Consider the following 12,641-nt stretch of genomic DNA (forward strand, 5'->3'; position numbering starts at 1 on the left):
ATGTGGGGACTTGCCCAACTCCCCCCCCTCCAAGGGACACCAGCAGGGCTCGGTCAGAGCTGCCTGTCCTGTTCAGGACTGACAACCAGGCTGCACAGGGATGCTCCCAGGGAATATCCCCACGTACCTATGAGGACAGAGGTGATGTTTATATCCAGGCGTGGTCTGGCCTTCACCTCCAGCTTCAGGCGGGAGGGGTGGAGGCGGCTCGAGGCCTGTTGTTGCCAAGACACCGAGCAGGGCCACGGCTCAATGAAGGGCTCCCAGCCTGGGAACAAACACAAAGTCACCTCTGCTGCACCTGGGAAGGCCACACTGGAATGCTGCTTACATATTTCAGTATTTACTCCTTTACTTTTAATCTGCACTCAAAATCGAGCCCTTCGAGCCTGCGCAGTGGATTTTTTAGGTGAGACACAGCGTGCGCTGAACTGAGCCCACCCTTTAATCCTGAGGTTCATCTGCCGGGGCCGAGCAAGCTTGGACAGTGGCAGTGAGGGTCTCAGAACATAGGTTTGTTTAGAGTGACCTTCTCTTAGATGGATTGCCTTACAGGGCTAACGAGCTCCATCTGCCCGGGGGGCTGGGAATCGAACCCAGGTCACAGCGGTGAAAGTGCTGCACCCTAACCACTAGACCACCAGGGGCCCCTGCACTCAAAATAAACTCAAAATAAACTATATTTAATTTGCTACCTAATATGAAGTTGCTCCAGCTCCTCCATTTGAACCGTGTATCCTGTATGTACACACTGCATACCATGTATACTGTATGGATACTATGCACACTGCATGTAAGGCCTTGCAGAAATATCTTAATTCCAATTAAAACATTAGAAGGCGATTACCGCTTCTTATTTAAGTCAGCTGCAACTAAGCCCTCTGAAATAGTTTTGAAAATGATTTTCATACAATTATGCATAAGTTGGCCTACTATTCAGTATCACATAAGACAAAGGTCTAAAAGCTATTAAAAAAAATCCCCCTCTATGTATTTTTAAAAACAAAAAAACTGCCTTGTTATTGGTAGATAATTCCTGAGGTGGTTGTCACCAATTACGTATCAGAAAATTTAGTTCCTCAATTCAGAAAAAAACACAACTAGATTATTTCCTTTATCAGTGTCTGACCTGGACTGAGGCCTAACTTGTTTTTCTTAATTTAAAATATAAATTCTAATGGTCTTCTTACGTTAATTCCATTGACTTCAGCCTCATCACCTGCCCTCACATGCTTTTCCTTCCTGAAATACGTAACAAACTGAATGCACCAAACAAGTAAAAACTGAAAATGTGAATACAGACACCCCCTAGTTACATAACTGTCGTGTTCCTGGATAACCTTCTTTTGCAATTACATTTGAAAACTTCAGTGCTATTTTCAGATCAGCAAAATCTCAACTTTCCACATCCCTCCACCTGATCTCAAGTCAGGGTATCTTGTCTAGGATCACATGTTCTCACACACACACAGAGAGGCAAAAATCAACTTTTCCCATTCCCTTATAGGCATTTCCTGTTAGGGGAATTTCAGGCTCCTGTAGTAGGAAAGGTTGTTTCCTAAACACAAATAAGAAAACAACAACTCCCCAGGTATTTCACCTGAAAGCTCTCGATTGTAATAATCTCCAGAGAGGGTAAAATGAGCGTAACCTTCAGGGCTGGTTCGCAAATGTTGGAGAAAATTCAAACCTGGGGGGGAGAAAAAAAAAGTGAATGTTATACTAATGCAAAACAATCAAGTTCCCCAATTTTATAAACTCTTAATTAGGCAATGGAAGGTTTTGTCTTGTGTTTTAAACTGAAATGGTACAAAAAGCCTATCACAATACTCTTCAAATAACATTTACAGACAGCCACGCCTTACAACATGGAGCCTCCCCAGGGTTCTGCTCAGCACAGATTCCATTAGTTATGGGATGTATAAAGGGGAAACCAGAGTCTTAAACCCTACAAGGACTGTGATCTCCTTAAAAACAAAACCAGAAACCTAACAAAACCAAAAAAAGACTCCCCAAAAACCCCCAAAACTCCCCACAAACCCCACTACCAAAACACTTGTCAGTTAAAATTCCACAAGTCCTGAGAAACCAGAGCTGAAAGCAGTCACTGACAGTCATTTTGTGCAAGGCAGAAGCAAACACTCACGTGAGAAGGTTAACTCAGCCAGGGGCACGTCACAGTCCATGCAGTCATCAATAAAGCAAATGCACACACTCTCTGCCTTTATCTCCACTCCAGAGATGAACTGGAAAGGCACAATCCCCTGGCTGTCTCGAGCAGAAGAGGTCTGGGAAACTGATTTCAAAGGTTCAGCATTCTTAAACAACCAACTCGCTGCTTTTTTCAAGTCACCTTAGATAAAAGCAAACAACCAATCAATCACCATCTACTTCCTCAAGGTATTTAGTAAAAAACATATGAAAGCAAACTATTCCCCTTCCTCTTATGGCAAGTCACCAACAGTCCCTTAAATGTGTTCTATTTAATAGCACAAATTTGAGATTATACATACACTGGAATTTTTTAAGAGTGAGAAATGTGTTTTGAAGTTTGCAAATCAAGTGGCAACATAATAAAAATCTGTATTAATGCTAGGAATGCCTCTAAATAAGTTGGGAAGCATAACAATGCTAAAGAAAAACAATCACTTCTGTTAAAGCTTCACCTTTTCATATATTGCATGGAGAAATAGGGAATATATGATTCAAAAAGGGAGAGATGAAAACATGTGCTCTGAAGAGGAAGAGATGGATAATGGCAAGAAGCAGGGACACCATGAAAAAGAATAAACCTGCACATAACCCAAACCCCCAAACAAAAATACACCCAAACATCCCACATATGACACCCCAAAAATGCAAGGACAGTCTTTGGGGGGTGGGTGCTACAGAGCAGCAGGAAAATGAATGTTTAAGATTATTCCAACACAGAGCCAAAGTAAAAAAATTCTAAAGAAGGAAATACTGCCTGTGCATCAGCTACCTGACAGTCTGAAAGTTTTTACTTAACTGAAATTAAGGTAATAGGGACAATCTGCAAGGCCAACTAAATGTCTGCTGGTACCTTGGCAGATCAGAAGAGCTTTCCGACAATCTTCCAGGCTGAATCCCAGCTCCTGGAGGCGAGCCAGCTGCACCTCTGGAATGGAACAGTTAACCAGTCATGAATCCTTGACAGCTATCTACTTGGTTTCATTGCTAAAATCAAGATATATCTGCGTGAAAAACGGGGGTTTGTTTCAGATTGCAACTGTAGTAAAAGCACGTGATTCAGCACTGCTTTTACCTTTTTTATAGTACCATCATCAGATATTTATAATCAACAAGTGTTTTACACCATGGAGATACCCACATCTTTTGTGTTAAGCGTTTAGACCTTGTAGAAACCTTCTTTAGATAAAAAAATGGCTTCACTCCAACAGTTCAAAACATACCAAGCACAGGATCCAGCACACGTTTGGATATATCCCTGTTTTCATGTGTGGAGGAGGCCTCAGTCCCCAGAGCTGAGCTGGGGGGATGAGCAGCACTTGCAGCAGTTGAGTCAGGCAGAGCTGCACTTGTCTGCTGGGGAATTGACTTTGCAATTGCCAAGAAGAGCTGAACATCATTGTAGGACAGCCTGATATCCAGTGCCTGCAACTGAATCTAAATGAAAAATTAAAATATAAGAGTCGCTTAAACCCTTTTCTACATGTTTTTTCTTGTGTACTTTGGATATTAATAAAGCTTTTCCCAAAGGAAGACAAAGTTTAGTGTCAAAAGCTGATGACCACACTGTTTGGAAGCTCCAATAATAAAACTGGCAAACATATTTACCAACAACCAAAAGTATTAAAAGCACATCTCAAGGGAAAAATGTTTTTACTTTAGTATAATGGTAAAAAAGTCTCTAAATAGAATTCCCCTCTAATAAGCTGACAATTAGATACAGAAAAATAACTTTGTCTTTCAGGTATGAGTAACTCACATGTCTACATTATCAGCCCTCTTCTTTCCTCCACTATTAATCTCTACAGTACATCCCAAAATTTCCTCATTCATTACCACTAAGAGCATTTTCTTCATGCTTGTTTCTTTCCCTTTTTCACTTCAGGAAAAAATTATCTTATTCTTTTCTTATGCCTTTGGAAGTCTTCTACTGAATCCTTGGGCATAAAAATATCTGTGCTAGATCATACTTTAGTATTCTCTATCACATACAGTTTTATTCAGGCCTTTAATATTACCTCTAGGATAGGAGGAAAATCTTCACTATTGAAAGCATCCAACAGTCCTGAACCACTTGGGTAGGAAGAATTCCCAACAAGCTCCATATGAATCTGTACTGGATCAATAATTGACAGTGCAGTCTCTTGCTCATTTCCTAACCTGCATGAGAACACCTAAAAATTGAAAATTATTTAAAAAAAAAAATTATTAACTGAGCAAACAGATCAGGCAAGAACTAGCAATATTTTGGGGTTCCAGTCAAGTGTTTCAATGTCTTAAGAGAAACAATACAAAACTCTATAAAATAGGAGCATTTGATGAGGAACTAACAAACTTCAAAAATAATTTGTGTATTATTCCTGTTGTATGTATATTTCTAGTAAAGTATCTTCACAAGCTCCTCTAATTTCAGATGCCTGACAACAGCATTTTCTTTGTTCTCACCTCAATGCCAAACAAACTCCCAGAGAAAGGACGATCCAACAACTTGGGCTTGTAGGTGAGAACAGTCGTCCCCTTCAAAATAATGGCGTTGGTATCGAAGCAAGACATGTCTTCAACCACCACAAACTCAGTTCCTGAACCAAACAAAGCCACAAATAATAACCAGGGCAACTGGCAATGTCACTGAGTTATTTAAAGCACTTGCAGCAGGTTTCTTGATTTCCTATAATGGACCTGGTTTTCCACCAGCACATGAATTTTAACGAGAAAAGCTCCCACAAAAGCACTAGAGAAGAGCAGGTTTACCTGTCACATTAACCTTCACTTCCAGCTGCTTCTCTGCAGTCACAGGCAGTGAAGAACGTTTGGTAACAACCCCACTTTTCACTGCTTTGGGAACCACAGCTGTGTCACTGATGTAAGTTCTCTGCCGGGACGAAAGGGGGTTTTCCCGCTTTTTGGTATCTCCAGGAGTATATAAAAAGTCATGGACCAGCAACAACCAGTCAAATATCAGGAACACACGAAGATTGTTCAGAACAACTGTGAAACTGGAGGAATCCTTAGTAGACCTTTCAAGAAGAGAAAAGAATACAAGTGAACTTTACATCTTGCACAGATTTAAAATCACGCCAAAAACTATCAGCATCCAGTAAGAACTATATGAACTTCCAAGGGATACACTTAGTCTACAGAGAATCTGTCCTTTAAAAAAATAATAAAAATACATAGAAGATTGAATAAGATTATTATTTTACATATATAAGATTGAATAAAAGTCAATCATATATAAGACTAAATAATACATATATATATGACTGAATAAGATATATATATATAGGATTGAATAACATTGAAATTCATCAAGTTGCTGTACCCACAGAAACCCAACAGGTCTTAAATGCATGACTTCTAAGCTGCAATGACAAAAAGAATGAACTGAGAAACTGCCTAACAGGACATTTATAAAAGCTCCTTTACATTATTGATATGAATTTGCAAAGTCTCAGATTTTAAAACTGATCTTTTTATTATCATCTGACATCTGCTGAGTATCAAACCTAAAGTACTGCATGTGAAACTCAGACCTGGCCCTGAGAGGAGACGTTCAATGTGTTTCCCCTCACACCCTGACAGCATTTTGCAGCACAGGAAGCTGCTCTGTCATCCCCAAAAAATGTCAGCCTGCCTGAACTCCCAGCATCACATTCTGAGTGTCTGGCTAGGAGGGATAAAAGTGTTTGGCTTCAGGATCTGGAATACCACTTATATTTGGTCATGCTAACTGGAAAATCATCTAAGTGCTTAAGTACCATGAAACAGTTTTATATCCAGCACATTGTGGACTATAAAATCTCTAAAGAACTGTGATCCTTTGTGGGAGCAGCCTGTCTGCTCTGCTTCCAACAGCACGAGCCTTTAACTCTCCCTGGCTCTCCAGGAGATTTCAAAAGGCACCAGCCAGTACAACACTATCACTGAGCTCTGCCAGCACCTCCATCCAGTGCCAAGGATGCTCTCACCACTAAAAGCAGAACACATGCTGCTGTGGCTGAAATGGAAAAGCATAACAGTTGGGAAGAAGATTCTTGAAGCCATCACTCATAAACCAGATTGGGCTGTACTGTGCAAACTCACTAACTGTGCCTAATCTAGGCAGCTACTGACTCAACAGTCCTGGGAAAACCAGTTGGTGGGGGTTTAGGGTTTTTTAAAGTAAATCCCATCTTAGTTTTATTCCAATCAAAATGTCAATGTCTTTCTGAACACACTTATTAAGTACTTATAACCATCATGTAGCATCCAAACCTTCAAAACAAATTTCTCTCAATTGTCTGAAGTTTCTTTGATTGGTTTTTATAAACACAAAAGGCTTCAAGGTTTTCTGTTGGATTAAAATAGTCCACAGGTTTTTTTCTACATTGCTCCTGCAGCTGCTTCAGAAGGTGTCACACAGAAGAGTGAAAAGCCTGTGTTTGGTCAGTAAATCTGATCAAAAGTGAAAGCAACATCTCTAGTTCACCCTCCTTTTAAAGTTAACATCCCCCTACCAAAAACCATGCTGATACTGGTAAATACTGTCATTATACTTCATATTCCCATTTTTGATATTAAATTAGATCAAAATAGACAAGGAAAAGCAAACAGGATAGGACAGAACACAGAAGAGAATACAGAGGTTGTTTTTGAAAGAGGTGCTGTTTCAGTCTGTATTTGATGGTCTCAGAAAGGCTCGTGTGACACCTGCTGGGAAACAGCTTTTTTACAACTCACATTACAAATTCTACAATCTGGTTTTATGCAAACATACAAGTGATAAGCCAGACTTATCGAGCTTTAAGCACTACTGATTTTAATAGGTCAGAACTTCATCTGGTTCACTAGACATTCAAACCTAAATTTTATTGCATAAAGGGAGAAAAAAAAAATCCAACTTTCAGTTAATTAATAACTGCAGATTTCAATCTATCAAGTACCACTGACCACCCCAAAAATGTGATCAGATTTAAAAACAATACCAGCAAGTTTATCTACATCAATAATAGGGGTATTACAACAGGACAATCCTGGTTATGTCACTATTAAAAACAAGCAAATCCCAGAATTCCCAACCTGAAGTGCAGTTCAATCTGGATGGCTCCTGGGCTGCTGGTGTTCTTGGAGGACTGGAAGATGCAGTTGAAGACATTTGGGGGCCCTGCAGCATATTTCTGGGCAGCATAACGGGTGTCAAAGGCCATCATGGAATGGGAAACCAGATTGACAGACTTTGTTCCATTGGAAGAGCTTTCAAAAAGCAACTTGGATTTCTTAAAATCAAACCTGGGAGAATAAAAAGCGAAACGATGCATTGAAGAGACTTAGGGTATACTTATTCCTTGAAGGCATTTATTTTAAAAGATACTGATGGTATCTTCCATTTAGGTATTTTCTAAAACAACTATAATCACATCTCATGTCACAGTGATAGAAAGTAGATCTATACTGTATGTAATTATATTTTCCAATTATATAGAACCTTCTGGATTAAAAAAAAAAAACCAAACAAATCAAGCCAACAGAGAGCAGAAATCTGTTTTTTTTTAAACTTCCCTCACATCATTTCCTTAATTAAAATACTATTCATCTTGAGGAAGTTAACTGATTACTGAACTGTTGTTTCAAGAACAACTGGAAGGACACAGATGGTATCTTCTGTACAGTGTCATTCCCTTCCATCTTTCAGAGCAGCTCAAACTCTCATTTGAACTCTAATTAAGAAATTCTATTTCACTGCATTATTAAACTGTAATTCCACATATTACTTTAATTCTTGTCCTATATCTTTCAGATGAGCATAGTATTTAGGATAAGGAATTGAGTAACAAAAGGACATTCATACCTGGCTAAAGAGCTGTGTCCATCCCTTCCCTTTGGATCCATCAGTTCCAGGCTCACGTTGACCATGTCGATGAGGAACGACATGGAAGTGTACACTTCTCCACTCAAAACTGTCTGAAAGTGGAAAACACCAACATTCTTTTTCAGAGCATCTGTTTAAAACTTTCATTTCTGAATTAAACCTTATTCCAGGCCAATGCAAACAGCTGTGGGGTCCCTCTCCTTCAGGGAGTGTCAGCAGCCATCACTGGGGAAATGTTACATTTCACAGCAGTGTGGCCTTGGAGTTGAAAATGTCTGTTAATCCATTTTCACACTACTGGTCTATAGCTCTGTTCTTAAAATGCTGCTGCCATCAGCAAAACCCCCAGAGACATTACAAGACAGAATTCCAGCTGCACACAGCTCCTCTTACATGAATCCTGGGATCCTGCAGGTCGTAAGGGCGCATGAACTCCTCGATGGGCTCCCCCAGGTTGTTCTCCAGCAGCCCACGGATCAGTTTGTACTTGTTCAGATCCAGGGAGCAGTGCACTGATGACAGGTTGCCATGTATTGATATGTCTGCAACTGCATGGCTCAGCTCCCTGCAACAAAGGGGAAAACCTCAGCCTTCCCAGGAGCTCTTACACAGCAGGCAAGGCTTTCAGGATACAGCAAAAGGCATGTGAAACACAGCTTCAGGCTGACAGCACAAAGGGATCCTGTTCAAACTCACTTGTCCAAGTTTCTCTCCACTTGTAACTTCAGTCTGAAGGGTTCTGTCAGCAGGCTCCCCCCTGTCTGCCTCACCAAGTAGGATGGAAAGCTCAAGTCTGCACTGGTGTCTTCCACAGCCTTGGAATACTCTCTCTGGTATCTCTGTGCAGCAAAGATGTCCATGTCCTGCAGATCAACCACAATGCAGTCTAAGAGGCAGATGTGATCCTCTGCAGGGAGGAGATAACACATTCAGAAAGAAAAAAACAGAATCTGTACAAAACTAATGCACCTTACTTTTAACGAGAAATTTAATTTACTCTTGATTTTATTCCAAATTTTTGGGGTTTTATTCACGATCATCACTATCTGTAACTACCAGATACCAACTCGTTCACTTCAAGGAGAAATTTAACTTTTAAAAAGAAATATAATTTTGTCTTGAATTTATTCCAATTTTTAAATTTTTTTTATTCACACTCATCAGTGTCTGTAACTACCAGACACTGAGCTCATTCACAGGTGAATGTAAACTCTCAACTGAGAGTCCAGCTATACTTCTGTGTCTGCAATGTGCAACTCAAACCACCCAAACTGCAGGAATGTTCTTCCAGGAGCTGAACTACAACTCCCTAATCCTTTCAGCTGTAAAAATCAGCCTGAAATCTAAGAAGTCATTTCTTTTGTAATCCACAGTCTTCAGACCCAGAGCCTTTTTTTTTCAGTGTCACATGAGATCGAAGCAAAATGTCCCTGTCCTATTTCACCAGAAAAAAAGAAGAGCTCTGGGGGGTTTCTCCTGTTCCTCACCTACCTGGGCTGTCAGGGTTGGGTACAACAGGCAGCTTGGGTTGGTGCCCTTGTTGTTTATTTGAAGTGCTCAGTGCAGGCTCATTCTTCAGCCTGGAGATGTTTGTTCCTGATGATTTTTTCATGACCAGCCCTTCCATCGGTACTTTGGACTCATCAGCACTTGTTTTCTTCATGCTGTGTTTCGGGGTTCCCAAAGGAGATGAAAATTGAACTGAATCCTGCTAAAGAAAAGAATTTTATAATTAAGAATAGATATTTAATTTAAATTCTAAGGAACCAGTGTACCAAGGCTCAAGCTGCAACAAATTCCTGTCAAAAACTACATATTTTATTTGAATGCCAGTATCTTTTACTGATGGCCAAACTTTTACCCTACAATCTTAACAGCAGATGAAAACATTTTCTTTCTTAAAAAGTTCATTTCAGCAACATTTCCCAAAAAGCTGTGAACTCTTTTCAATGAGAAACTAATTCAAAATTACAGGGTTTTGCACAAAAAAAAGCTGTCATGTAAATGGAATTAATATAAAATGGAGGGGTAAGACTGTCAAGATACTAAACATTTCTGTAGAATAAAGATGGTTAAATATTTAAAGCTGTTTTTCAGGTGTTGAAAATAACATATGCCATGGAAATCTTATGAGCTGCCTTGCATCAAAAACCTGCAAAGGGTAAGTTCACTAGGAAAAGTCACATCAACATTAGGAATTTCTTCTCCCAAAAATCCTGCTTGACCAATTTCATAGTTTTCCATGATGGAGTGACCATTTTCTTCCCTTATGTGGTTTTTAAATATTAGAAAAAATTGGAAAAATTCATTGTCATCATGATAAGGATTTTAAGAAAAAAATTTGAAAAAATTAACATTTCATAAGTACATGCAAAGAAAAGTCATCACATCATCAATAAATCTATGAATTTATGCAATTAAATCCAAATTAACAGCTCCTCAGACATGCAGAAAGAGCACACCACAACAAATTTAAATCCAATTCTTATAGAATTTAGCAAAATCTTTAGAACAAAAACATAATTTTTAATGAATGAAGGAACTTTTTAAAGTGCTAAATTCCACAAGAATATTTCCTTTTTTTAAGATGAATGAGGAGCACCTGAACACTGCCACAAAGATGTGAAATACCTCAAATAAAACAGGATCCTTGTATGCATTGCCTTGTAAAATCCGATCCTCAAAAATAAACATAGGACAGAGAAAAAAATGAAAACAAAACCACCAAAAAAAAAAGCCAAACCACACCTAATCCCATTTCAAACACCTAAATTTCTACAGTGCTACACAACACAGTATTTTTGGTTGAAATAAAACTACTGTGCACACATCCTTTGTTTTAATTTCTTATATTAATTTAGGAATCTACCACTTACAAGCCCTTAAATACATCAGCACAGCACAGAAAACAACTCAATATTGCAGTCCAGTGTTTCCTTACAGCAAAGACACTGGTGGATATAAATCAGATGGAGGCCACAGACACACCACAAACTGCTGCAGCAGTTTAATCCACCTCATTCCTGCCCCCCTTCAAAATGGAATTAGGGGTTCCCAGACAACCACCTATTTTGTTGCCTAGGTTAGATACAAAAAGCCATCCAAGATGGATTTTCCTTACCCCAAATTTTGGGGCTGCATCTCTCAAGAGCAACACCAGCTCCTCCTGTCCTGTGCCTTGCCAGGGGCGCAAGGGAAACCTTTCACTAGGTTTCACTGATCAAAGCAACTACACACATTGAGAGCACAAAAAAATAAATTAAACCCAATTCTGCTCTTCAGTGTATTGCCCCAAGTCTGAGCCAACACAGATCCTTGTTTTCTGTGACTCACAGGGTGGAAATTTTTGCTACCAAGCAGGGTCAGCTGGAAGCCCGTTGTGCTCCCAGGTTCAGGTGTGCACCCAGCTGGGTCCTACTTCCCCACAAGACCAGTTGGAGTGAGTTCATTCCTTTATTCTCTCTGTTCTCTCAGAACAGACTCAGTTCAGTCCCTCTGTCCTGAATGCCTCAGACAACAACCCCGGGTGCAGGCCCAGAGGGAGCAGCTCAGCACAGATCCATAAGATTACCCAGCACACTGGCACAGACTGACATTATTAGTAGTATAAAGTCTACATATAAAGTAAAACATAAGAATCATTTACCAGAATGCAGAAATAAAATGCACAAGAACTAGGAAACCCCCCAGCTGTTAAATGAAGTCACGTTCTTACCTTGTTCTTTAAGGAGAAGGTGCCTGGCATTCCTGCAAACAGGAATCTGTTCTTGACTTTCAGCTTTCCCAGATTAGCCACAATGAGACTGTTGGACTTGGAGCTTTCAGGGATAAGCAGAACAGGAGCCCCAGCCTCAATATCAAGGAGAACTCGGGAAGCTCTCTGGGCTTTGTCTCTCACCTGGGAAAAGCAAAAATGCATTTAAAAAAATAATTACGAAAATTCCAGGAAGTGGGTGATTATTTCACACTGATTAGTACTGAACTCAGGAACATTACTCCTTGATTTACACAATTAAGATGTGGTAAAATTTTATACAAAAAAAGAACACTTCAAACTCCTGTTTCAGGCAGAGAATAAAGGGTCATTAAAAAAGGATTCTGATGTCAAGAGGGAATACCTGTGCAGCAGGTGCAGCATCAGGAGTGACACACACTGTCACCACTGAGCTAAGGGGCAAACCAGACACTACTCAGCTCACTGTTAAAAAACTTACTCAAGAAAAATTATTTACAAAAGGAAAAAAAACCCATCCTTTAGAACAGATATTTCAAAATCAGATTCACTCTCCACGTGATGTACAACGAAGCATTTTAATAGGTCCAAGTATTCACTGTCTTTCCTCCAATTATGAGAAGCAACTTTTAAACATGACTATCACCACTAACTACATAAGTCACTCCCACATTGGGTTTTGTCATAAAATAGTCCATGACTGTCATGATTATTGATAGGTTTTATCATGCTTGAGTTCAGCATGTGATTTTCTCAGTCTACCAGCAAACTAAACCAGAGACCTGAGTGGAACAGAACTTCTCCCTTGGTTCTCCTTATTCAGGTATTACTACACTGGAGAAAAAGGCA

General features: G+C 39.6%; 1 protein-coding gene across 6 annotated transcripts in view; it reads right to left on the reverse strand.

Moving 5' to 3' along the window:
• The window catches only part of VPS13D (vacuolar protein sorting 13 homolog D), a 93,200-nt gene that overhangs the window by 60,181 nt on the left and 20,378 nt on the right, over positions 1 to 12,641 (reverse strand). For 2 of the 6 annotated variants that reach the window (XM_017831974.1, XM_017831970.1), the window contains exons 25-39: positions 11,775 to 11,957; positions 10,691 to 10,738; positions 9,551 to 9,770; positions 8,756 to 8,966; positions 8,453 to 8,624; positions 8,039 to 8,151; positions 7,270 to 7,479; positions 4,963 to 5,228; positions 4,657 to 4,790; positions 4,230 to 4,385; positions 3,435 to 3,648; positions 3,065 to 3,139; positions 2,147 to 2,353; positions 1,601 to 1,690; positions 128 to 268 (exon numbers count right to left, since the gene is read on the reverse strand). In XM_017831974.1, the coding sequence (XP_017687463.1) occupies positions 128 to 268; positions 1,601 to 1,690; positions 2,147 to 2,353; positions 3,065 to 3,139; positions 3,435 to 3,648; positions 4,230 to 4,385; positions 4,657 to 4,790; positions 4,963 to 5,228; positions 7,270 to 7,479; positions 8,039 to 8,151; positions 8,453 to 8,624; positions 8,756 to 8,966; positions 9,551 to 9,770; positions 10,691 to 10,738; positions 11,775 to 11,957 (2,440 nt within the window). The remainder of the gene's footprint in view (positions 1 to 127; positions 269 to 1,600; positions 1,691 to 2,146; positions 2,354 to 3,064; positions 3,140 to 3,434; positions 3,649 to 4,229; positions 4,386 to 4,656; positions 4,791 to 4,962; positions 5,229 to 7,269; positions 7,480 to 8,038; positions 8,152 to 8,452; positions 8,625 to 8,755; positions 8,967 to 9,550; positions 9,771 to 10,690; positions 10,739 to 11,774; positions 11,958 to 12,641) is intronic. The other 4 variants (XM_017831973.1, XM_017831975.1, XM_017831971.1 and 1 more) reach the window with 3 other exon arrangements.

Source organism: Lepidothrix coronata, unplaced genomic scaffold, assembly GCF_001604755.1.
Source record: "Lepidothrix coronata isolate B3197 unplaced genomic scaffold, Lepidothrix_coronata-1.0 Scaffold198, whole genome shotgun sequence".
Classification (NCBI taxonomy): Eukaryota; Metazoa; Chordata; class Aves; order Passeriformes; family Pipridae; genus Lepidothrix; species Lepidothrix coronata.